General features: G+C 39.3%; 1 protein-coding gene across 4 annotated transcripts in view; it reads right to left on the reverse strand.

Annotated features, from left to right (window-relative positions):
- Positions 1-2052: 2052 nt before the first annotated feature.
- Positions 2053-23298, reverse strand: part of MED14 (mediator complex subunit 14) — an 85946-nt gene continuing 64700 nt past the window's right edge. For 3 of the 4 annotated variants that reach the window (XM_015127216.3, XM_015127215.2, XM_001085867.4), the window contains exons 24-31: positions 19024-19155; positions 16703-16885; positions 15299-15534; positions 11796-11975; positions 11595-11702; positions 7284-7409; positions 6714-6906; positions 2053-4226 (exon numbers count right to left, since the gene is read on the reverse strand). In XM_015127216.3, the coding sequence (XP_014982702.2) occupies positions 4153-4226; positions 6714-6906; positions 7284-7409; positions 11595-11702; positions 11796-11975; positions 15299-15534; positions 16703-16885; positions 19024-19155 (1232 nt within the window). In that variant the 3' untranslated portion in view covers positions 2053-4152. The remainder of the gene's footprint in view (positions 4227-6713; positions 6907-7283; positions 7410-11594; positions 11703-11795; positions 11976-15298; positions 15535-16702; positions 16886-19023; positions 19156-23298) is intronic. The other variant, XM_015127214.2, reaches the window with a different exon arrangement.

Consider the following 23298-nt stretch of genomic DNA (forward strand, 5'->3'; position numbering starts at 1 on the left):
CGCCACCGATCCCGGGGCGGGGCGTCTTGACTTCCGGGGCACGTCGGCTCCACCCAACTTGGGTGACGTCTGACGTCTAAGAACTTTGGTGCTTGGGGAAGCAGCCGCTATTTGAAACCCTTAGGCCTTCTTCGTCCCCCAGAGACCCTGTCAGCATCCAATTCGACTTCCTCTCCTAATGTAGGGCACTTCTGTTTTAACTTTTTTTTATTGTACAGATGTACAAGATACTCAGGGCACATTACTTGAATCGTGTGTGTTCTTTGCATTATACAATTCTAGAGTTACTGGTGCCTAAGCCCACACACCAGCTGTAGCAAATTGAGGTATTAGTGAACCGTGACCGCTGGCTGCCGGCGGTGTGCCAAGCTGACCCAAAACTCAAAATCCCCCGCCACTGGACCACCTAGAAGGGGGTATTTGCCTGTTTAGGGCAACACATCATTTGGATTCTAGAAGGCTGCACGTCTGAGCCAGATAAGGACATCCTGAAGCACCTAGCAAAGGTTAGACGATAACTATCTAGTATTCTTGGTTATATGATAATTAGTGCTCCTTGCACATGGAAGTCTGATTTAAGTTCCCAAAGAAGTGCCACAAAGGTCAGAAGGCATTGGGATTGTCAACTCCAAGTGACAAGTCAAGTCAGTTTTAGTTGTTTTTAGTGAGCTTTCTGAGCTTGGAAAACATGTCAAAATTGTGTGTAGTTAAAAGCCTCTGAGGAAAGAGTCCAAAACATTAAACCTTCCCCTGACTGTGGTTCACAGCAAAAATGCCCAGTGTTTAGAAGCACTAGCTCAGACTCAAACTGCCCCTTCTTAGCAGTTCGATCTTAAGCAACCTTAATTTGATCTCAGGCAAATTACATTTCTCTCGGCCTCCATTTAGTCATTTTTAAGAGGAGGATATCAATAACCTACCACACTGGGTTGTTGTGAGGATTAAACACACATTGAAATATTAAGAAAATGCCTAGCACATAGTAAGCTCTCAATAAATACTTGCTATTATTTTATATTGACCTAAATATGCCCTTTCACCAATCAGTTATATTCTTGGGCAAGGTATTTTAACAAATCACTGGTCACTTGGAAGTGGAGGCAACTTACAGAAAATTGTGAGCATATCATGGAGTTCCTGGAGTTGTGCAGCACAGTGCTGGTTGGCCTCTGCTAACTTTGTCTTAATAACCTCAATGCTAAATCCATCCTAAGTAAATTTAAATCACATCCTTAGACACAGTGTCCATTCTCAAACCAAATGAAAAAAAAAAATTCCACAAGAAACAATGAAATATACATTAACATTTTCCCTCTATGTCCCTTGAATGTAAGTTCTCTTAAAATTTTCTGTATACTGATTTTATATCAAGAACACTTGGATGATAAATAAATATTAAGGTAAAATGTAACAGACATTTCTTTTGGGGGGAAATAAACTATGAAAGGAACAACTTTTTATATTGAAATTGGATCAGAATCCAGGGTAGCAAAGTTATAACTTCTTCAAGTTATCAAATTAACCACAGCCGAAAGAATGGCTGTTAGTATCCTTTGGCTGAACAGATTACTGTGTTAATTAGAACACAGTTATTAGTGGCTCTTAAATTCAAAGTCATATATATTTCAGTTTATGCTTGCACTTAACTCACTCAGTTAATTTTCAAACATAAGGTTCAGCTCCTGTTATTAACAACTTGACATGTTCTGTTGAAGCTCTCACTTTTCTTCTAATTCCGAAAGTACTTTTATACATTCTGAAGTGGCATTTCAGCAGATGGAAAAATGAAGATGGCAAATCAGGACCAATTTCTTATTTCAAGGTTAAATTAATACTAAACCAGACTATTAACGAAAACATCTTCATCAAAATTAACTAGAGAGAGTTGGTAGTTCTCTGAAACTTTGTATAAATTTTATTTATTACTGGAAAATACTAAAATCACATTGAAAACACCTTAAAGTTAAGTCCCAACCCGATTATTAGAGAAAATCACTTGGGCATCCAGTCCCTTTGATTGAACCTGGGTAACAAAAGAGGCAAAAGACATGATTTGTGATGAAACTTACTATTCAAATGCTAAATGTTTTCAAGCTTTAATAAGGTATATATCAATTCCAAGTACCAAGCATAATATAAAAATTCAAATTCATGGGTTTACTCTTAATAAGCATCAAAAGCAAATTCTGTTCACTGAATCCTATCTTTTGATTGGCACAATGCATTCAGAGATGAGTTATAATTAGGAAAAAAGAGCGTCCACTGAATGCATCATGTGTAAAAATGCAATTAACATTTCAAAACCACATTAAAAGGGAAAATACCTAAAAAGTTAACTCTTAATAAAATTATTTGAAACAATATTATCCTGCAGATAAAAATACATTTCTTGTATATACATGTAGATTTCTACATGAAAGAAAAGATTCAGCTCCAAATAGAAAAGGGCTGACCCTTGATAAAGACATCTTAGATTGCCAAACTGATGTGATTACCACTGTAAGAACTAAAAACAGAAGGATAAAAAGGTTAAGTTAAAGGAAGGATAAAAGTTTAGTCAACTGCTCCTGAACAGTGGCAGAGTTGGGTGAGAAGTGGGAGATGAAGGCAGAAATAAGACAAAGAAGAAAGGCAAAGAAGGCCTCAACTCTGATTGAAAATGAGTGGAGAATCAAGCAAAGTTGAGAACAGATATAATATAGGTGCAGTGAGACACTTCAAACTAGAATTTGGTAGTTGATAGTTATAGAAGCTCAATTAAATCATCTTAAAGTAGAATTAGACAAAGCATCTACATTTTAATGGAGAACCAGTCTTACAGTGACCAGATAACTCGGCATGGTATTATCATTTAAAAATTTTTCCTAAATACCATGAAGTCGGTAGAAGACCTTTGCATCAGATCATGTTCTTTGAAGCTGAAAAAAGTCCCTGACTGACTAGGAAAGACAGCACAGTGCTCCAAAAAGAAACCCTGCAGAGATGTATCAACACCAAAAACTCCATTTGACCCTGGACAGGCCCAGGATTTGGGATTCTTCAAAATGAGGGGAATGGACCAGGTTTCTTCCAAGCAAAACATTCTATCGTTTTGTTGACAATGAATTAAATTGAAATTGTTTAGAACAATCCCAATTTTGGTGGGGAAGGCAAGGAAGATAAGTTAAGCAAGATAAAGAAAGCTCACAGAAACTTCATGCAGGGGTACAGCATTAAAGTTCTTTGTTTCCTAATTAATGTTGTATGCAGAAGTATTCTGTAAACTAAATTTTCCTGATAGAAAAGTTCCCACATCCTCAACAAATGAGAATGATTGCATTATTTGGGATCCTTGATCAATATGAACCACGTACTGTCCCTTCTCAAAGACTAAGTTCCTTATTTTTCACCCAAATCCTATATATTGAAAGACAACTGAGGTGCTAAATGTTAACCACTAGTCAAGTTAGGAATGTCTGAAGAAAATATATTAACCTTGACATAAAGATGATGTTTTCGGTCAAATTTCAGACATGTATTATTATAAATTAGTAACTGGCTCCATCCACCAGGTTAAAGATGAAGGAGGGCCTAAGATGTCTCTTAGAGTTTATATACACACAAGTGAGTGTCACTGTTTTGTTTTGTTTTTGACCTAGTTTTATTAAATATTGCTTCCTTGGGGTGTGTTTATAACAACTCCCAGAACATTTCATGTAAGGATTCAAAGCGGTCATATTAAAATACAGCTTCAATATAAAGTTTATCACAGTTTTACAGTATTCAAAAATGACAGACCTGCCTTAAAAAACAAAACAAAAACCAAAAAAGGACTATTACACCCAAAACATAAGAAAACAATTAAATAAACAAGTTTGGCATTTTCATAACTTTATAGTATAAAACAGAATATTAAATTTATTACTGGCAAACGGACACTGATTTATTTCCTTTGAAATGTGTCCCATTTAAACACACTATACAAGTTCATTATACAAAAGATTGATGATCATTTTGATGAAAGAAGTGCACCCTGAAAATTTTTGCCAGTTTAGAATATTTAGCTCTTAAAGTGTTTAAAAAAAGTCCTTTTCCTTTTTTAAACTGAAGGCTGAATTCAGATTTTTTTTGTTGTCTCATCTGTCAGCCTTCCTGGTTTAAAAACAATAGTGTCTATGGACGCCCACCAGGGGGCAGTGTAAGATTAGCCATTAAATCACGAACAGCTGCAAATATTGTGCATTCACCTGCAACAGAGAAAAATGGTCATTAGCTATTCGCAATACAGGTAAGATGATGTTAACACACCGGTGGGGGAAGGGGTAATTAAATCTAAAATTAGTAAGAACTTTAAAGATCAAAATAAAAGACAATTTTAACTGCCCAGATTATTGGGGATTAAAGCTGTGAAGTATCAGATTATATTTGTTTGGATTTTTTTTCTCAGGAGGAAACTTCGAGCAAGTCCCAGTTAGGTCTGAATTTAGGAAGATATGGCTAGAGTTTCTGTTTAGAAACAGTGTAGCATTAGATAAGCCTTTGAAGTTGGGCTTTAAGGCTACTGAGTGCTTATGGGCATTTTGGATATCATAAAAACATCTAGTTTATATTTATGCATTAGTTACAACTTTGGTGGTATCTTTCAAACATTGCATTAAAGGCCAGATAAAAAATTTTTATGACAGCGCTGTCCAATAGAACTTTTTGTGATGATGGAAATGTTGTATAAGTGTGCTATGACTACTAAGCACTTGCAATATAGCTATTGTGACTGAGGAACTGAATTTAAAGTTTTATTTAATTTTAATTAAATTTAAGTAGCCACATGCTGGCTAGTGGCAGTTATACTGGACAGTGCAAGTCTCTGACATCTATTGGAGTTTTCTCCCAAAATTCAAGGAAATGGTCAACTTCCAGAGTTCAACATTAAAATCAATTATATACAAAAATGATTTTTCTTAAAAGCACTTCATCAGAAGAGAAGTGATGGGTGTGGGAGGTGGGGTGGGAGACTGAAGTATGGTGCACCAACAATCCAAAAACAAGATTTGTGGGTGGGGAGGGTGCTGGCAATTCATCCCCTCAACTTCCCCTTTGCTCCAAGAAACCAAATACTCTGCTTCTTGTAAATATTACAAGTATTTAAATATTATAAACCAAAAGCTGGATCCCTTCCTCTAGAGCATGGTCTAACACTATATACAGTGGCTGAAAGTGGGAGAACTGAAGACCTCATGTGAACCATCGCCTTTCAGCAAAGGGCAGGATGTGCAGTGATCCTGTGCACATGAGAAGGTACAGAAAGAAAAGGAAATCCAAAGGTCTGCCCAGTCCAAGGGGGATAAAAAAGGAAAACACTTCCAAAATATCTCAACAATTTCTTAAAAGGAGAAGTGATATTGTTTTTTAAAAAACACATTTTCATTATTGATAGGCAGGAAAACTTGCTTGATCCCAATTGGATCAAAACATTTTCCTTTTAATTTTAAATTCCACAAGACATAATACATAAAAACACATAAGATAATGATAGCCATCTTCTTGTGAAGGAATGGTGTTTATTATCAAGGTTCTACTGGACTGTTACTTTGAGAATTCTGATAGCTTTAAACTTTGATTCTTGAGGACCTATTTTTAGCTGAAAGAAGAGAGAAGTCAAAGGATGAAAGCAGAAAATTTGAAGAAGTAGAAGAAGTATTACAACAAAAGAAGCACACCCTTCTCTACTGCCCAGTGTATTCCTTATACACTAAAGTGAGAACTCGCCTGCATATCCAATGTGGGGAAACAAATAGTTAAGTATATCATTTCTTTCCTGATTCCTAGTTCTAGAAAACTTTGGACACTGTAGTACCTAAAAATGTTTCAGAGAACAACTTTCCCTCATTTAAAAACATAATTGTTATTTAACTATTCTAAACAGAGAGATACAGAGAACTTCCTTAATATTACAAATAAGCAAATTTTAAATTTAAATTTCCTTAATATTAGAAATGAGCAAAATGGAAGAAAAGTTCTCTTGGCTGAGCTTTGTATTTCGCAACCCCAAATTTAGCACTGCCAGGAGTTACGTGTTAAGTGAAGGCTACTCCAGTATTGCAGGGACCTTGTTTATCTTTCTAGAAACATTCTGGTTTCCTCGGAAATGTTCAGTTTGAGAGCTTCATTGTGCACATGGTGAAAAGCTTCACTTGCACCCACCTGACACTTATATAAGAAGCCCAAAAAAGCAGTAATGCCATTTGTATCAGATTTTATTCTTCACAAAACATTTAGAAGATACAGAACTTTTAATAATATTCTTCTATTCATGATTGAACCATGAAATATGAGAAACCAACATGCATTTCAACTTTGTGATGTACAGAGTGGCAGGTATTGATGGTAGGGCAGGAATTCACAGCCATGGAAAGTTCTATCATCCTAACCTAGGTCTTTGTGGCAATGTGTGCTATAAATACAAGCTTCTGGCATTAGCAACTGGGTCAGTCCCAATAGTAAGTAAATCACTATCAAAAAGTCCAGGCAGCAGAGAAATGGACAAAAATGAAGAACCAGTGAGAAAGGAAGAAAGCGACAGGCAGACATTAAGAGGGCCACAGCAACCAGACCTCTACTGCTATGACTGGGTGGTAGAGTAGGTAAGGAGGGAGAAGAGAAGAGGAGAAAGGGGTGTCTCTCAAAAGCACTTTTATAACATCTATGCAATAAAATATTTTCTACTGGTCATGTACCTTGTCGTGGTGGATTCATCTCTGCAAACCTCTTCAGAATGTTGCTGACCATCATGGGAGCAGCAACAGAAGAGTTCTGCTGTCTGGGAATGTCTGCCTGCTGGGTTGTACCTGAAGCCATGTCATAAATGATTGGAACTATAATACTAACAGGTTCTTGGGGAGGGACCGATGTTTTCTGAGTTAGTTGAAGCTGTATACACACAACACACACAAAGAGAATAAAAACATCATAAAACATCTGTCTAAATGTATCAAAGGTACTATCATTTACTATACTTTCAGATTAAGATAAGCAAGCAAAAGAAAGTTACACATGACAAGAAAAGTGACAAACAACTGAATATTATGGTTAAGATGCAACTGTGCTACACAATTACCTGGTTCAATAAATTTCTGTTTATTACTAAAGGAACCAGGATGTCATGACATCTATGCTGACAATTAAGGAATCTTGGGCTCTATTTGGCAACAAAAGATAATTTATGCAGTTATCCAAAAGTTGCTCTATTATCACGTGGCTTTCTCCTCAGAAGCTCTGTACATGCACAGATGCTGGGTGGTACTTACAAAAAATAGCATTTTGGATTTCAGCACCACAGCAGGTGTCCCAGGAGGTGCAATTGGTGGTGCGCTGGGAGGGATCGTTAGGCAAAACTGAACATTCCATTTCAGCTGTGTTGCCTGGTCAGGGAACTGTTTTGAGGGGGAAAAAAATCAAGATAAAGGCATATAAACATTTAAAATCATATTCTACTACGAAAGTCTGAGAGGTTAGAATTTTGTTTCATACCCAATTATTAACAGAACATAAAGTTGATAATCTACACTTTTTCAAAACAAATATATACATGAAGTTGCTAACAGAAAAGTCAAGTGTGGATTTATGTAAGATTTCCCCCTTCCTTCCCTCCCACTTCGTTAATTCCTAAGGCCTATGGATTCAGCTTCTGCAGTGTCTCTGACATCTGTTCCCTCCTATCTATATTCATTGAGGCCACCATGTGCAGGGCTTTATTACTTCTCCTGTGCTCCCCTAACAGCTCTTTCCAGTGGCTGCGTCTTCCAGTCCATCCTTATACCACCATCAGACATAGGTCCTACAACATGGTTCTACTCAAGCTCACAAATGCTCAGTGACATTTAGTGACATATGCTGTCCCCCTACCACCCACAACTGAGGACCAACACCTAGCATTCGAGGCCCTTCTTAACTGTGCCAATCTAGACTTCCCAGTCCTGTTTCCAACTCTTACCCTAAACAAACTAGTCAAACTGTGTGAAAGACTTTTAAATTATATCCATTGGTGCTTTTTTAGCCACATAAATATTTACTCCTTTAAAAATTCAAATGGATTTCTTTTTGACATAAATAATGTTTCCTACAGCCTATTAGATCAGAAGCCAAATGTTGAGACTATTAGCAAAAGAATACTATTGCCCCAATATGTATAGTAAAACGCTAACTAAAAAACCAGTGAGGTAACTGAAGTTACTCAAATCAACACTAGAAACATTAAAATGAAAAGACCACTGTAAGATTGAAAAAATATATCAGCTGCCATCTTGATTCCATCTATATAACTACATACTTTCACAGGAAAGAATTCAAAATCTCCCCATACAGAGAAGATTGATTATATGATAAATTAGCATCTGAAAAAGTTGGATCCATACCTCCTCACATTTGACACCAAAACAAAGTGAGACCCTGTCTCAAAATAAATAAATAAAAATAGATTTAAAAATTTAAATAATTAAAAAAATGAATCCAAATGGTATTAGAAAAAAAACTTTGGGAGGATAATTTCAAAATCTGAGAGTGAGAAGAATCTAACTGATACAAAATCAGGAAAACTTAAAAACCAATATTGATACATTTATACTATTTAAAAGAAAATTTTGCATAGCTAAACCTACCAAAAGTCAAGTCAAAACACAAATGAAAAACGAGGAAAAAATATTTACAATGAATATCCCAAGGGGCTAACTTCGCTAATGTACATACCCAATTCCTACAAATCAAAAGACCTAAAAATCTACAAATCAGAAAGACCCAAAGTCTAAAGACTGATAAAACTGTTGACAAGGATGTGGGAAAAAGCCAGTACTCTCATTGGTGGTGGGAATATAAACTGGCATAACCTCTGTGGAGAACAATTTGGCAAAATCTACCAAACTTACAATTATATATATCCTTCGACCCAGCAATTCTACAGGTATACTGGCACATCCATAAAAAGGCTCTTTATTGTGGCACTGTTTGTAACAGCAAAATATCAGAAGAAACCAAAATGGCCAACAAGTTGGGAGTACTTAGAAATTTTAATACATTCACCTAATGAAATACTAAGCTTTGTTAAACAACACAAAACAAAGACATCCTTTATATACTGATATGGAAAGATCTCCAAGATTTGTTCAGTGAATAAAGCAAGATCCTCCTCCATTTCAAGCAATACGCCAGGTTTGATATCCTGGACATCATCACATCCACCACAAACACTAAAAATATTGAGGGTGGAAAGGCATCTTTTTATTTTTTATTTTTTGAGACAGAGTCTTGCTCTGTCACCCGGGCTGGAGTGCAATGGTGTGATCTCGACTCACTGCAGCCTCTACCTTCTGGGTTCAAGCGATTCTCCTGCCTCAGCCTCCTGAGTAGCTGGGATTACAGGTGCCCATCACCACGCCTGGCTAATTCTTTGTATTTTTAGTAGAGATGGAGTTTCACCATGTTGGCCAGGCTGGTCTCGAACTCCCGACCTCAGATGATCCACCCACCTTGGCCTCCCAAAGTGCTGGGATTACAGACATGAGCCACCACACCCAGCCAAAAGGCATGTTTTTAAATGCTGTTATGCATTGAATTGCACACCTGAAAAAGACACGAATTCCTAACCCCCCAGCACCCATGAATATGATCTTATCTGAAAACCAGGTCTCTTTGTAGATGTAATCAAATTAAGATGAGGTCATTAGAATGGTCCTTAATTCAATATGACTGTTGTCCTTTATAAGAACAGAAGAGACACAGGCAGAGACACACACAGAGAGAACACCATGTGATGACAGAGGCAGAGGTTGCAGTGATGAGTCTATAGCTAAGGAATACCAAAGACTGCTGGAACCACCTGAAGCTAAGAGAAACGCATGGAATAGATTCAACCCTAGAGTCTTCAGAGAGCATGGCCCTGCTGACCCCTTGATTTAGGATTTATGGCCTCCAGAACTGTGAGATAATAAATTCCTATTGTTTTAAGCCACTCAGCTTGTGGTAATTTGTTGTGGCAGCCCTAGAAAACTAACACGAATGCAGACTGAGCTATGCAGAAACTAAGGGAAATCCCCAAAGGGCCAACAACAAACCAAGAACAGATATTCCGTGCTCTGAAGGCAGCTGCTGCCCATGGAGCATCCTGCTGTCTCTTACTTTGCACTTCAGATTGACTGATTGATTGATTTTTTTGGAGACGGAGTCTCACTTGGTCATCCTGGTTGGAGTGCAGTGGCATGATCTCGGCTCACTGCAACCTCTGCCTCCTGGGTTCAAGCGATTCTCTCGCCTCAGCCTCCCAAGTAGCTGGGACTACAGGCATGTGCCACCATGCCTGGCTAATTTTTTTGCATTTTTAGTAGAGACGAGGTTTCACCATGTTGCCCAAGCTGGTCTGGAACTCCTGAGCTCAGGCAATCAGCCCGCCCTGGCCTCCCAAAGTGCTAGGATTACAGGCGTAAACCACCGTGCCCGGCCTTTTTTTTTTTTTTTTTTTTGAGACAGTCTCACTCCATCACCCAAGCTGGAGTGCAGTGGCGAGATCTCAGCTCACTGCAACCTCCGCCTCCCAGATTCAAGCGATTTTTCTGCCTCAGCCTCCCGAGTAGCTGGGACTACAGGCCATGCCACCATGCCTAGCTAATTTTTTTGTATTTTTAGTAGAGACAGGGTTTCACATTGCCCAGGCTGGTCTCGAGCTCCTGAGCTCAGGCAATCTGCCTGCCTCAGCCCCTCAAAGTGCTAGGATTATAGGTGTGAGCCACCGCGTCCGGCCTACACTTCAGTTTTAACAGCTATTCAGGACATAAAGTCTAGGACCAACAAAGATGAGGAGTCAGATTTTTTAAAATTACATGTTATAAATTTATACATAAACTAGCTCATAATAAAAATGGAAAAAAGTACAAAACAGGATGTGTAAATATCATTTCATTTAAAATATTTACAAGAAGGCCACGCACGGTGGCTTACACCTGTAATCCCAGCACTTTGGGAGGCCAAGGTGGGTGGATCACTTGAGACCTGAAGTCTAAGACCAGCCTGAGCAACATGGTGAAACCCCGTCTCTACAAAAACAACAACAACAACAAAAGCCAGGCATGGTGGCGTGCATCTGTAGTCCTAGCTATTCAGGAGGCTGAGGTGGGAGAATCACCTGAGCCCCAGAGGTTGAGGCTGCAGTGAGCCGAGATCGCATCACTGCACTCCAGCCTGGGCATCGGAATGAGACCCTGTCTCAATCAATCAAAAGTTTATGAGAGCAATGCTATTTGCTTTTATGAATGGACCATCTCTGGAAGGAGAGGCAAGTCATGGTAACTGGTTGGCCAGAAGACAGTTGGACAGGGATGGAGGGGACAGGGATAGCTAGACAGGAACTGATGGGAAATTTCTCACTATATTATCTTGTTTTAAATTCAAAAGATAAAACAGAATTGTGTTACCTATTCAAAGATAAATAAAATTTAAGTTAAAAATATTTAAGAATTTAAGAGAAAAATAGAAGAAACTATATAGATGGGTGAAAACCAATAAACACTGCTCCCACCAAGTCTAACCTCCTCAAACAAACCTTGCTGGAAATGTATATCTCTGTAACTTACCAGCTCCAGCTTCATAATGTGCACACAATCCCTCAGGATGTGTGTAGGAGCTCCTAATAGCTTGGTGAAGGCTATTAACGTATTAGCTTTAAATGGTGGTCCTGCAACCTACAGGGATAAATAAAGCAAGTTATTCTTCATTCTACATTAATGCTTCTGTTTCATTAATTATATTCAAATTATGCATTATTAAACACATACTCTTGTTTCAAAGAATTTCTCTAAAACTTGAAGTTCATCAGGTTTCCACTGTCCTGCATTTTCAGGTGTCACTTTTAGCTGAAGCGTTTGGTTGGTTTTGGGACTAAGGGCAACTCTGCATTTCAGTGCATCAGTCTTAAACATGATCACTCCGGGTTCATTGGAATTTATCAGCTGCAGCTGCAAAATAAGGACACATCAAATTAACATGTAAATCAAAGAGAAAATGAAGATGTTACTGAGAGAACTGTTCCAAAAGCAAAACCACTAAGTTGATACCTATTCCAAAACGAAGGCACCTACAGCATTCAGCATCAACTGCTGTCAACATTGCAAAAAGAAATGCAATCAGACATTATGTGCCTTTTGATGGAAGAACATAATTCTACCTATGAAGTATTCTTGCAAAACAACATCAAAAAACTTGAGCCTGAATACATTCAGTAGCTTGATCCAGAGGACTGACCAATGTGACAGAAAACATAGGGATCAAAAAAATATTCAATGATTCCAAATTGTATAAGGATGAAGAAGGAGAACTAGAGGGGGGAACCAAAACTTTGAACGGGACTTAGAAAAACTTATTTGAGTTCTGATTCGAAGTGTAAAAAATGAGACAACCTGGGAAATCTGGATATTAACTAGATATGTGGTGATAAAGAAATTTTTTTTTTAGGTAGAGAATGGTGCACTTTTTTTTAAGAGTCCATACCTTTTAGAGACACATGCAAAAATTTTTATGGAAGAAATTATGTCTGAGATTTGCTGTGAAAATCTGAGGGGAGGAGTTCTAGATGAAACAATACTGATATTAGTTAACTGTTGGAGGTGGGTGATGAGAGTACAGAAGTTCATTATACTATTCTACTTCTGTATATGCTGAACATTTTCCACTATATATATATATATATTTTTTTTTAAAGTGGCACATTAGAAAAAAAGAATACAGAGTACAATTACAAAAGGTTAGATCTGGATTAGGCTCTTATTTTAGCCCAGGGGTTGACAAACTTTTTCTGTAAAGTGTTATATAGAAAAAGTTGCACTATATGGTCTCTGTCACAACTATACAATGTTGTCATCACAGCTGAAAGCAGCTATAGACAATACATAAATGAACAGGTGTGGCTGTGTTCCAATAAAACTTTATTTACAAAAACAGGTGGTGAGAAGGACATAGCAACCAGGGGCCATAGTTTACTGACCCCTGTTTTGGCAGAGTATGTTGATTATGCAGCTGAGCAAAATGAGGTCAAAGAGCTGAAAGCTTACATAGATAGTAAGTGGCATAGCTGAGGCTAGATCCCAGGTCTGATGATAACCATTTTGAGTGCTGATTTTAGTTTATTTTATTATTTTTCTCTTTTTTCTTTTGAATGCTAATTTATTCAAAAACGTTTCCGTACCAACTCTTAGTATGAAGGTTGCAAAATGGCTTCACACTAAGCATGGAGTGAATATTTTAAACATTCATCATTTTTAATTCTTTTTTTATTTTTTGAGATGGAGTCTGGCTCTGTTGCCCAGGCTGGAGTGCAGTGTCACGATCTCGGCTCACTGCAACCTCTGCCTCCCAGGTTCAAGCGATTCTCCTGCCTCAGTCTCCCAAGTAGCAGGAATTACAGGCATGTGCCACCACACCCAGATAATTTTTGTTTTTGTTTGTTTGTTTTGAGAGAGAGTCTCTCTCTGTCTGCTCAGGCTGGAGTGCAGTGGCATGATCTCAGCTTACTGCAACCTCTGCCTCCCAGGTTCAAATGATTCTCATGACTCAGCCACCCAAGTAGCTGGGATTACAGGCGTGTGCCACCACACCCGGCTAATTTTTGTATTTCTAGTAGAGATGGGGTTTCACCATGTTGGCCAGGCTGGTCTCGAACTCCTGGGCTCAAGTAATCCGCCTGCCTTGGCCTCCCTAAGTGCTGGGATTACAGGCATGAGTCACCGTGCCTGGTCTTGTATTTTCAGTAGAGGTGGGGTGTCGCCATGTTGGCCAGGCTGGTCTCAAACTCCTGACCTCAAGTGATCTGCTTGCCTCGGTCTCCCAAAGTGCTGGGATTACAGGCATGAGCCACGGTGCCCAGCCTAAACATTCACCATTTTGACTACCTCATTAATACATGCATCTACCAATAATAACAGTAATTATAAATAATGAAAATGCCAAGACATTATATTAAGGGCTTTACATGAAATATCTCAAATCCCCACAACTGTTATCAGTTAGGTAAATACTATTATCTGAAGTAATTTGCCCAAACACACATTAGCAGGTAGTATGGCTGGCTACAAACCCAGGCAGCCTGACTCTAGAACTGGTGCTCTCAATTATAAATTATCTCCTAAGGCTTTATCACCATAGGATAAGTTAGAAGTCTTCTTTCTTTCTTTTTTTTTTTTAGAAGTCTTTTTTCTACAAGAGTTTTTAAAAATTCAATTGTTTATCTATTTATTTATTTATGAGACAGAGTCTCGCTCTATTGCCCAGGCTAGAGTGCACTGGCGCGATCTCGGCTCACTGCAACCTCCGCCTCCCGGGTTCAAGCAATTCTGCCTCAGCCTCCCATATAGCTGGGATTACAGGTGCACACCCCCACGCCTGGCTAATTTTTGTATGTTTTAGAAGAGACGGGGTTTCATCATGTTGCCCAGGCTGGTCTTGAACTCCTGACCTCAAGAGATCTGTCCACCTCAGCCTCTCAAAGTGTTGGGATTACAGGCATGAGCCACCGTGCCTGTCCTGTTCATGTATTTTAAAAGAAGCTTTTGTCCTTGTAACCATAAATAATTTTCTTTAAATTTTTTTTTCTATTTTTATTTTTTTAGAGACAGGGTCTTACTTGATCACCCAGGATAGAGTGCAGCAGCATGATCACAGCTCAGTGTAACCTGGAACTCCTGGTCTCAAGCAATCCTCCTGCCTACACCTCCCAAGTAGCTAGGACTACAGGTGCATGCCTGATAATTTTTTTAATTTTTTGTAGAGAGAGGGTCTTGCTATATTGCCTAGGGTGGTCTGGAACTCTTGGGCTCAGTGATCCTCCTGCCTCAGCATTCCAAAGTGCTGGGATTATAGGTCTAAGCCACCACATCCAGCCAATTATTTTATTTCCATAAAGACTCAGATTCAAAAAATCAGTCTGCCTGCATGGGCACTCCAGAAAGCAAATAATTACTGGTATGCTATTCTCTGCAAGGCCAGATCCTGTGCGCACTGGTCCTGTGTGCTGCAGAGACCTATCTCCAGGTTCATGTTAGCCACATAACATAGAAGCCACAGCACAGCAAATTGTATAATGCAGAACTATGTTAACGTAAGAATGGAAAAGAAAATAATGGAGTCCATTTTTAATGCCAGTTTAGGGTGAAAAGCATAATTCTAACGAGCTTGTTAAAGGAGGGAAGGTGAAGGAATGTCACGTTAGTTCAGATCCTATCCTGCAGGACAACTGAGCATTTTACCCTTAACAATCACCACTTAGAAGGTCACTAGGTACCCATACCGTTTCTTGTTGAATAATTCTTTGAAGATGTCGTCTCATGATGACTGATCCAAGGAATCTCTCAAGTGGAGAACAAAGGTAACTACCTGCCAGACCAGGCACAAGGCCTGGCGTTGGAGAGGGCAGCAGTAAAATGTTCAAGGCACTGTGAGTGAGGATGGTAGGTATGGATGCCGCCCAAGAGCGCTGAGGTAGTTTACGAGGAGGAGGCATGTTTGTTGGCATTGTTTGAGAACCTTTTGGGAAGGAAAACATGTTATGTCATTTACAAATACATACTATCTCACTGCTTCCTGTTTTGCCTTCATCACACATCTTTGATGTTCTAAATCATTCTGTACTGTTGCAGTTACTCCTTGTGGTGTAACAATCGTATATTAACAACCTGTTAGCAAAAATGGCCACTATTTTTCTCCTTCTTGTGTCCAGGCCCCTTGCAATATGACTTTGCAGCAACTCCTTTAAGGGGTGAACTCTATTTCTCCACCTGAAACCTGGCTGGCCTAGTGACTTGCTTCTGACCAACAGAATGTGGTGGAAGTGACACTGGGCTAGTTGTAGGCCTCAGCTTCTACTCCCTGCCTTAAAATCCTGTTGAGCCACCATGTGAACAAGCCTCAGATCAAGTGCGAAACCACACAAAGCAGAGCGAAACCTTGCCATCTGAGGCCATCTTAGATCAGCTAGTCCCAAACAAACCCAGCAGCTGACTACAGACACATAAGTGAGCTGCCCAGCAGAGCCTGAAAGAATCACTCAGCTGTGCTCAGCCTAAACTGCCAACCTGCAGAACTGTGAACCAATATATAACAATCATATATTGTTTTAAGCCACTAAATGTTATTGTTATGTAGCAAAAGCTAACCAATAAATGTATATAATTCTCTTCTGTGTTAATATGTGTGATATTGTGAAATATATTTTTGGTCTTTGTCCTAGCTCCTGGCATACAAATCCTAAAATTTTTTGAATCTTCAAAGTGGTTAAGTGTCCTTTTGTATGCTAATGAGATGGCTGATGGCTGGCAGCCCCTGGGTAGCTTCAGGAAGGGGGCTGATCATAGGAAAAACAAGGCACGATTAGAAGGTTGGTAGTTTCAGCCCCATCCCCAAAGTTGATCACCAGTGGCCAGTGATTTAATCAATAATGCCTACGTGATGAAACTTCCATAAAAACCCAAAAGGACAGAGTTTGGAGAACTTCCAGATAGCCAAACATGTGGAGGCCCACAGAGGACATGGAAACTCCACTCCCCTTATGCATCTCTTCATCAGGATCCTATGTAATATCCTTTAAGTATCCTCTCTCAAAAAGTAGATCATGACTTTCAAATGTGAGGATGCAACAAAATACGTCACTTTGAGTTATACTAAAAAAGAACATAAAAATGTTGATGATACTCACTTGTTCCAGCTCGAGGGGAATGAGAAGCATCTGGAACCGGAGAATGTAGTGAGGGGTTGGCTGGTGACATTCCAGGCATGCGTGCTGCTGGTGAGGGGCCGGACACTTGAGGAGATCCTGGCCAGTTCCCTGCTCGTCCACTTGGTGACACCATAGTGTATGGGGAACTAGGGTCAAGAGTCCCTATAAAAAAGGTAAACAAATGATTCTCAAAACCTATATTTTAATAACTGAAAATTACTTGACAGCATTCAAATCTTTACATAGTAATAATTTTATTTTTTCTTCCAATAAGATGTTTCACTGAAGCTTGATGTGTGTTAACATGTCATGACTGAATCTCTATTTTGTGTAAGGTACTTTTTAACATGATACAAAAATTAGAAAAATATAAAGATAGAGGATAAAATTTACCTTCACACAAGCTTCAATGTGTGTAATATGTAACAATGTATGCTACTATATGCATGAAAATATTAAGCAAACAATCTCAGAGTTCCTTTAAAGGCAGAAATATATTTTTAAACCAACTTCGACAAATCAGGAGAAGGAAATTTTCCATATTCTTTATTTAGGCTACGTTGACTAAGAAATGAACCAAGACTCAAGTTTTGAAAGCAGTGACTTCCTGAACAATCTGATATTTAAATTTCATCCTCCATTGGTATCCAAGAAAATATTCAAAAATAAAAAATAAATTTCATCCTCCAGATACCTTCAACATATTTTTTATATCCCTCTATAACCAAATGACAAACTGAAAAAATACTTTTACCATGTATATGTCAGAGACTAAATGGTCTTTACTTAAGTCTTAAAAATGGGTAAGAAAAAACACAAGAACATAGGTAAAGCATATATAACTGGGAGGTATAAAATAAGAAACACCAAAGACCGGCCAGGCATGGTGGCTCACACTTGTAATCCCAGCACTTTGGAAGGCTGAGGTGGGTGGATTGCTTGAGTCCAGGAGTTCGAGACCAGCCTGGGCAACACGGCAAAACCCCATCTCTACAAAAAAAAAAACCCACAAAAACTAGCCAGGCGTGGTGGTGCACATCTGTAGTCCAAGCTACTTTGCTGGGGAGGGGATTGAGGCAGGAGGATCACTTGAACTTGAGAAGCCGAGGTTGCAGTGTGCTGAGATTGCACCACTGCAGTCCAGCCTGGGTAACAGAGAGAGACCCTGTCTCAAAAAAAAAAAAAAAAAAGGAAAAAAAGAAACACATTAAACAATAAGATACCATTTTTCACCTATCAAAATGGCCAAGGTCTTTAAAATATGTAATACTCCCTGCTGGCAATGATGCAGGATAACAGACATTCTTGTATGATGGTATGGGAAACTGGTACAGCCTTTCAGATGAGCAGTTAGCAATATGTTTCGAAAGCTTTAGAATTTCTCAAAACCCTTGATACAACAATTCCATTTTTGGAACTTAAGGAAACAATCATGGATATGAGCACAGATGGCACCACTTTTAATTGTGAAAAAAATGGCAACATTCTAAACATATAACAATAGGAGAGCAGTTAAGTCATGGTACACCCTGACAAGGGGATATTATTACGCCATATGGTATGATGATGTGACAGAAATGTTCCCACAAATATTAATAGTAAAAACTAAAATCCCAGGTGCTATACAACTTAAAAACTGAGGAACCTGTTTATGTTCTATGGTATCATACTCATGATATATTAAGTGAAAAAAGGCACTGAACACTGTAAAGTATGCTGTGTTGTGTGTAAAGGAGAGGGGAAAGAACACTTGCATGTATTTGCTTGTGTATGCATGAAACAGCTCTGCAAGAATATCTACATGTTTCTGGGAAGAGGAACTGGTGGTTGGTGGAATAAAAAGGAAACATTTCACTGACTTCTGGTTCTAATTTTTATCTAGTTGAATCAATTCAAAATAAAATTTTTTAGTTAAAAAGTTAAAAAATTCAAGTCTCAAAACAATTCCTATGTTAGGGTACCCACTGTAGGGGGGCAAGGGCAGGTATTTGAAGGGGGAGACAAGCAGCTGGGTAGAGAGCAAGCGAGAATAACAGAAACGTGAGAGGGCAGGCAAGCAGGGCATGTGACAGGAAGGGCAAGGCAGAGCAACAGCAAGGGAGAGTCCAAGGCAGAGACAAACTCACTGGTCATTACCTCTGTGTGGTGGAATTAGATAAATTTGATTCTTTTTGCTTGAGCAATATTTTTGCTACTTCCTCAATAAACAAGTATTAATTTTGCAATGAAAAAATTTACTCAACAAAAATTATTTTCACATCAAGCTCTTACGCTGTATCGATTTCCATGTATGGACTCACCATGTGGACTAGCAAAACTGGCCCCTGGTCCTATTGAGATTCCATGCGAGGATGGGGGAGGAGTTGGAACAAATGACGCTGGTGATGGGGCTCTCAAAGCCCCACTTGGGGAGCTGGCAGCGTGCAGACTTCCTAATAAAGGAAAATAATTATAGATAATCTTGCAGGACACATTTTATGTCCTGTCCAAGGACCCCAAGTTAAAAATCTCTCTACAAACTAAGAAACGAGTAGTATAGCTCCCATATATATAACACAGAGAAAAACTGGCAAGATTTCATTATCGAAAGAGAGTGTTCAATTCCATGGGCCCAAATTCTAGCTCTTATATTGACTGATTAAAAATCCGGTGTACTTTTTATTCAGTTATTCATTCAACAAGAAGGCCTGAATGCCAACTTCATGCCAAGCACTGTTTTAGGCATTGGGGATGCAGCAGTTAACGAAAGAGACAAAAATTCCTGCCCTAACAAAGCTTATATTCTAATAGAATGAGAAAGACAAGTATCTGTCAGGTAAGTGCTATGGAAAAAAATACAACAGGGTAAGGGGACAATATCGTGTAGTGAAGGAGGTGGGTATTGTTCCTTATATATAGCAATCAGAAAAGACCTAAGGAAAGGGGCACGTGAGCTGACACGTGAAGAAAGGATTAGGCATGAGGATACCCAGGGGATGAGATATTCCAGCCAAACAGAGAGCTAGTGCAAATGCCCCAAAGGTGGAAGCAGTTATAAATAACAGGGAGGAAGCCAGTGTGGCAAGAACAGAGTGAACGAGGTGGGCAGTGGGAAGAGAGGACACCAGAGAGGCTGGAGGAAGAGGGGTGGGTCCCAGATCACATGGGGACTTATGGGCCACTCTAAGGACTTAGGGTTTACCCTGAATGAGTGGGAATCCAATGCAGAGTTTGGAGCGGAAATCATGGACGAACTTCTGTCCCAGAAGGATCACTCTAGCTGCTGTGGGACAGACTATAGAGCAAGGGTAGGGGTAGGGACAGGAAAACCAGTTAGAAATGACTGCAATAATTCAGGTGAGAGAGGACTAGTGGCTTGGATAAAGGTGACAGACTATGGTAGTGAAAAGTGGTTGGATTCTGGTTAAATTCTGAAAATCAAGCTGACAGTATTTGGTAAATGACTGAACATGGGTATGAAAGAGACGTCCAGCATGACTCGAAGAGCTTCAGCCCAAGTAGCAGGAAGGAAGGGCCTGCCATTTACTGAGCTGGGGTGTCTGTGGGAAGAGGAGCACTGGGGCAGTGAAGAGATCCGGAGTTTAGTTTCAGCCATGCTGAGTTTCAGGTATCTACCAGACATTACGTGGAAATTATGCCGAATAGACAGTTAGAAAATACAATACGGGCCGGGTGTGGTGGCTCACGCCTGTAATCCCAGCACTCTGGGAGGGCGAAGCGGGCAGATCACCTCAGGTCAGGAGTTTGAGACCATCCTGGTCAACATGGCGAAACCCCGTCTCTACTAAAAATACAATCATTAGCCAGGCACAGTGGCGCGTGCCTGTAATCCCAGCTACTCAGGAGGGTGAGGCGGGAGAATTACTCGAACCTAGAAGGCGGAGGTTGCAGCAAGATGAGATTGCTCCATTGTACTCTAGCCTGGATGACAGAGCAAGACTCTGTCTCCAAAAAAAAAAGAAAGAAAAAAGAAAATACAATACTAGACTTACGGAGAGACTGAGATTGGAGATATAAAAAACAGGCAAACGTTAACTTATTTAAAGCCACAGGACTAGTTTTAATTTAGGATTATGAAAGGGTGAACTATGGCTACCAAAACTATGAATAAATGCAACATTTAAACACTTGCTACATTATCATAATTACCTTTAATATCAGCATGTTTCAAATTCTCTACTATAGCAGTCCCCGCCTTATCCACAGGGGATATGTTCCAAGACCCCCAGTGGATGCCTGAAACCTCAGATAGTATTGAAACCTGTTTTTATCCTACACACATATATGATAAAGTTTAATTAACAAATTAAGTACAGTAAAAAATTAACAACAGTAAAATAGACCACTCTTAGCAGTATATTATCAGAAAAGTTATGTGAATATGGTACCTCTCTGTCTCTAAATATCTTATTGTACTATACTTGCCCATTTTTGGTCCTCAGTTGATCTCAGGCAACTAAAACCTCGGAGAGCGATAAGGCGAGGGGAACTGTACTATGTGAGATAATTTCATATTTTTGTGTTCTGTAATACCTAAAGCACTGCCTTACTTTCAGTCAGTATGTTGATCAACTTGACCAACCTTTAAGTGTTTATGTTTACTTATTTAGCTGTATGATCTGGACAAGCGACCTAACTTCTCCATGTCTCAGTTTTCCTCCATAAAACGGCAATAATAATAGGACCCACACCACAGGTTTGCTGTGAGGATTAAATGGGTAAAGTGCTTAGACTAGGGCTTGGCACACAGTAAGCACTATATATGCTTGTCTACTACTATAAGTATTTCAAAATATTTTTCCCTTCCTACTGTATAAAAACAACGTCAACTCCTATCCTAGAAACACACTCCCCTGGGGTTCTACAATCCTGTTTCTCCTGTTTTGCCTACTTCCTCCCTAGCTGCTACTTCCCTACTGACCACTGGTATTCCTAGGGGTGGACTCAACTACCCACTTGGGCTTCAATGACCCTAGACATGACAACAACAACTTCCAAGTCTTCATCTGTGGCTCAACCATCTCTGATGAACTACAGGCTCATACAGCCAACTGCCTACTGGACATCTTGACTTAGGAATCTCTGGGGACTTGCAAAATCAACAGGTTCAAGAGAACGCCCTGCTCCTTTCTCTGTGAAATCTGCCCATCCACCACTCTTGTCACTTTCAGTTGTATAAATTTAACCCAGACTAAAATCCAACAATGGCTTCCTATTTACCCATACAATAAAGGCCAAAATTTTGAACAGAGCCCTGTCTCTCCACACACCAGCCATTTGGAAGAGTCTACCATCTTCTGGGAGTTCAGACTCCACACACCCTGCACAGTCTGCCTGAGATATCCTCCTCGTCCATGTCCCTGCATCTGGGTAACTCTGACCCACCCTTCACGTCTCGGCTTAACTAGTGTTGAAAGGAGGGAGGCAAACAAGGCATCCCCAAGAAACAAACAATTGAACCCCTCCTTATTGAACGCTCTTTCAGAAGCCCAAGTGACCCTTTTTGTAACACTCATCATACTTGGCATTACAGATGAAGACTGTTTATCTAGGAATCTAAGCAGAGGAAGCATACCCCACCCCCCAAATAAAAGTGAATTTAAAGATTTAAAAAATGAGGATCTATTTTTTTAAAACGACACCACTGAAGTAATGTGAAGAGCAATATGAGTGGCTACGTGTGAGACATGGTGGGGGTGGGATCTGCCAGGGTGCGAGTGCCTAGGCAGTGCGGGATGTCGAGCAGCCCAATCTGGGCAACAAGACAGATTACAATGGACTGGTCAAAGAGGCATTTGTCACGTACCACGCCCCAGGCTAAACACTTTATGTGAACTATTGCATTGAATTCTTACAACATCCCTATGGAAAAGGTTTTATATTATTCTCATTTTACAAATGGAATTAGCTATTGAATAAGTTATGTCATTACATCTCCCACCTGCAGATTAACGGATTTTCTGGTCAATACAAATTTCTCATATACAGACACACATATACATATCTATAAGAATTTTCGTATTTTATAAAGGAGAAAAGTATGCACCGCAAATTCTGCTTTTCAAAGTGAAAACTTAAAAGCAGATGTATTTGTTGGGTTTGTTACTTAAAAATCAGGATTTAATGTAGTTTTGTTTGTCCTGTTTTCTGATAAGCCCGAATGCCTTCAATTGGTACTAAACTACTTAATGTATTCTTTAGTTGAGTGGACTGATATATTTACAGTAGATAAAAGGTTTTATTATGCATGCTTTTAAAAATCATTTAATTTCTTATATTTTACATCCTATATTACATATCACATCTTTTATGCTAAAACTTTCTTTGAAAAAACCATCATTATGCTCTGGACATATTACCAGGACCTAGTAGGCAAGGGGTCATTCTCCCCAATAAATCTGATGACCTAGCTTCCTTGCTAGATGATAAGCTCAAGAGCAGGGCTGATATCTGGTTCACTGCTAAATCCCCAGCACCAGGCAGCATTTGGCACAGAGCAAGTGCTCAAGAGATACCACTGAATCATTCAGTTAAAAGCAAAAATTTGGCATTCTCAAGCACTTTTACGGCACACT

Source organism: Macaca mulatta, chromosome X (genome assembly GCF_049350105.2).
Source record: "Macaca mulatta isolate MMU2019108-1 chromosome X, T2T-MMU8v2.0, whole genome shotgun sequence".
NCBI classification, from domain to species: Eukaryota; Metazoa; Chordata; class Mammalia; order Primates; family Cercopithecidae; genus Macaca; species Macaca mulatta.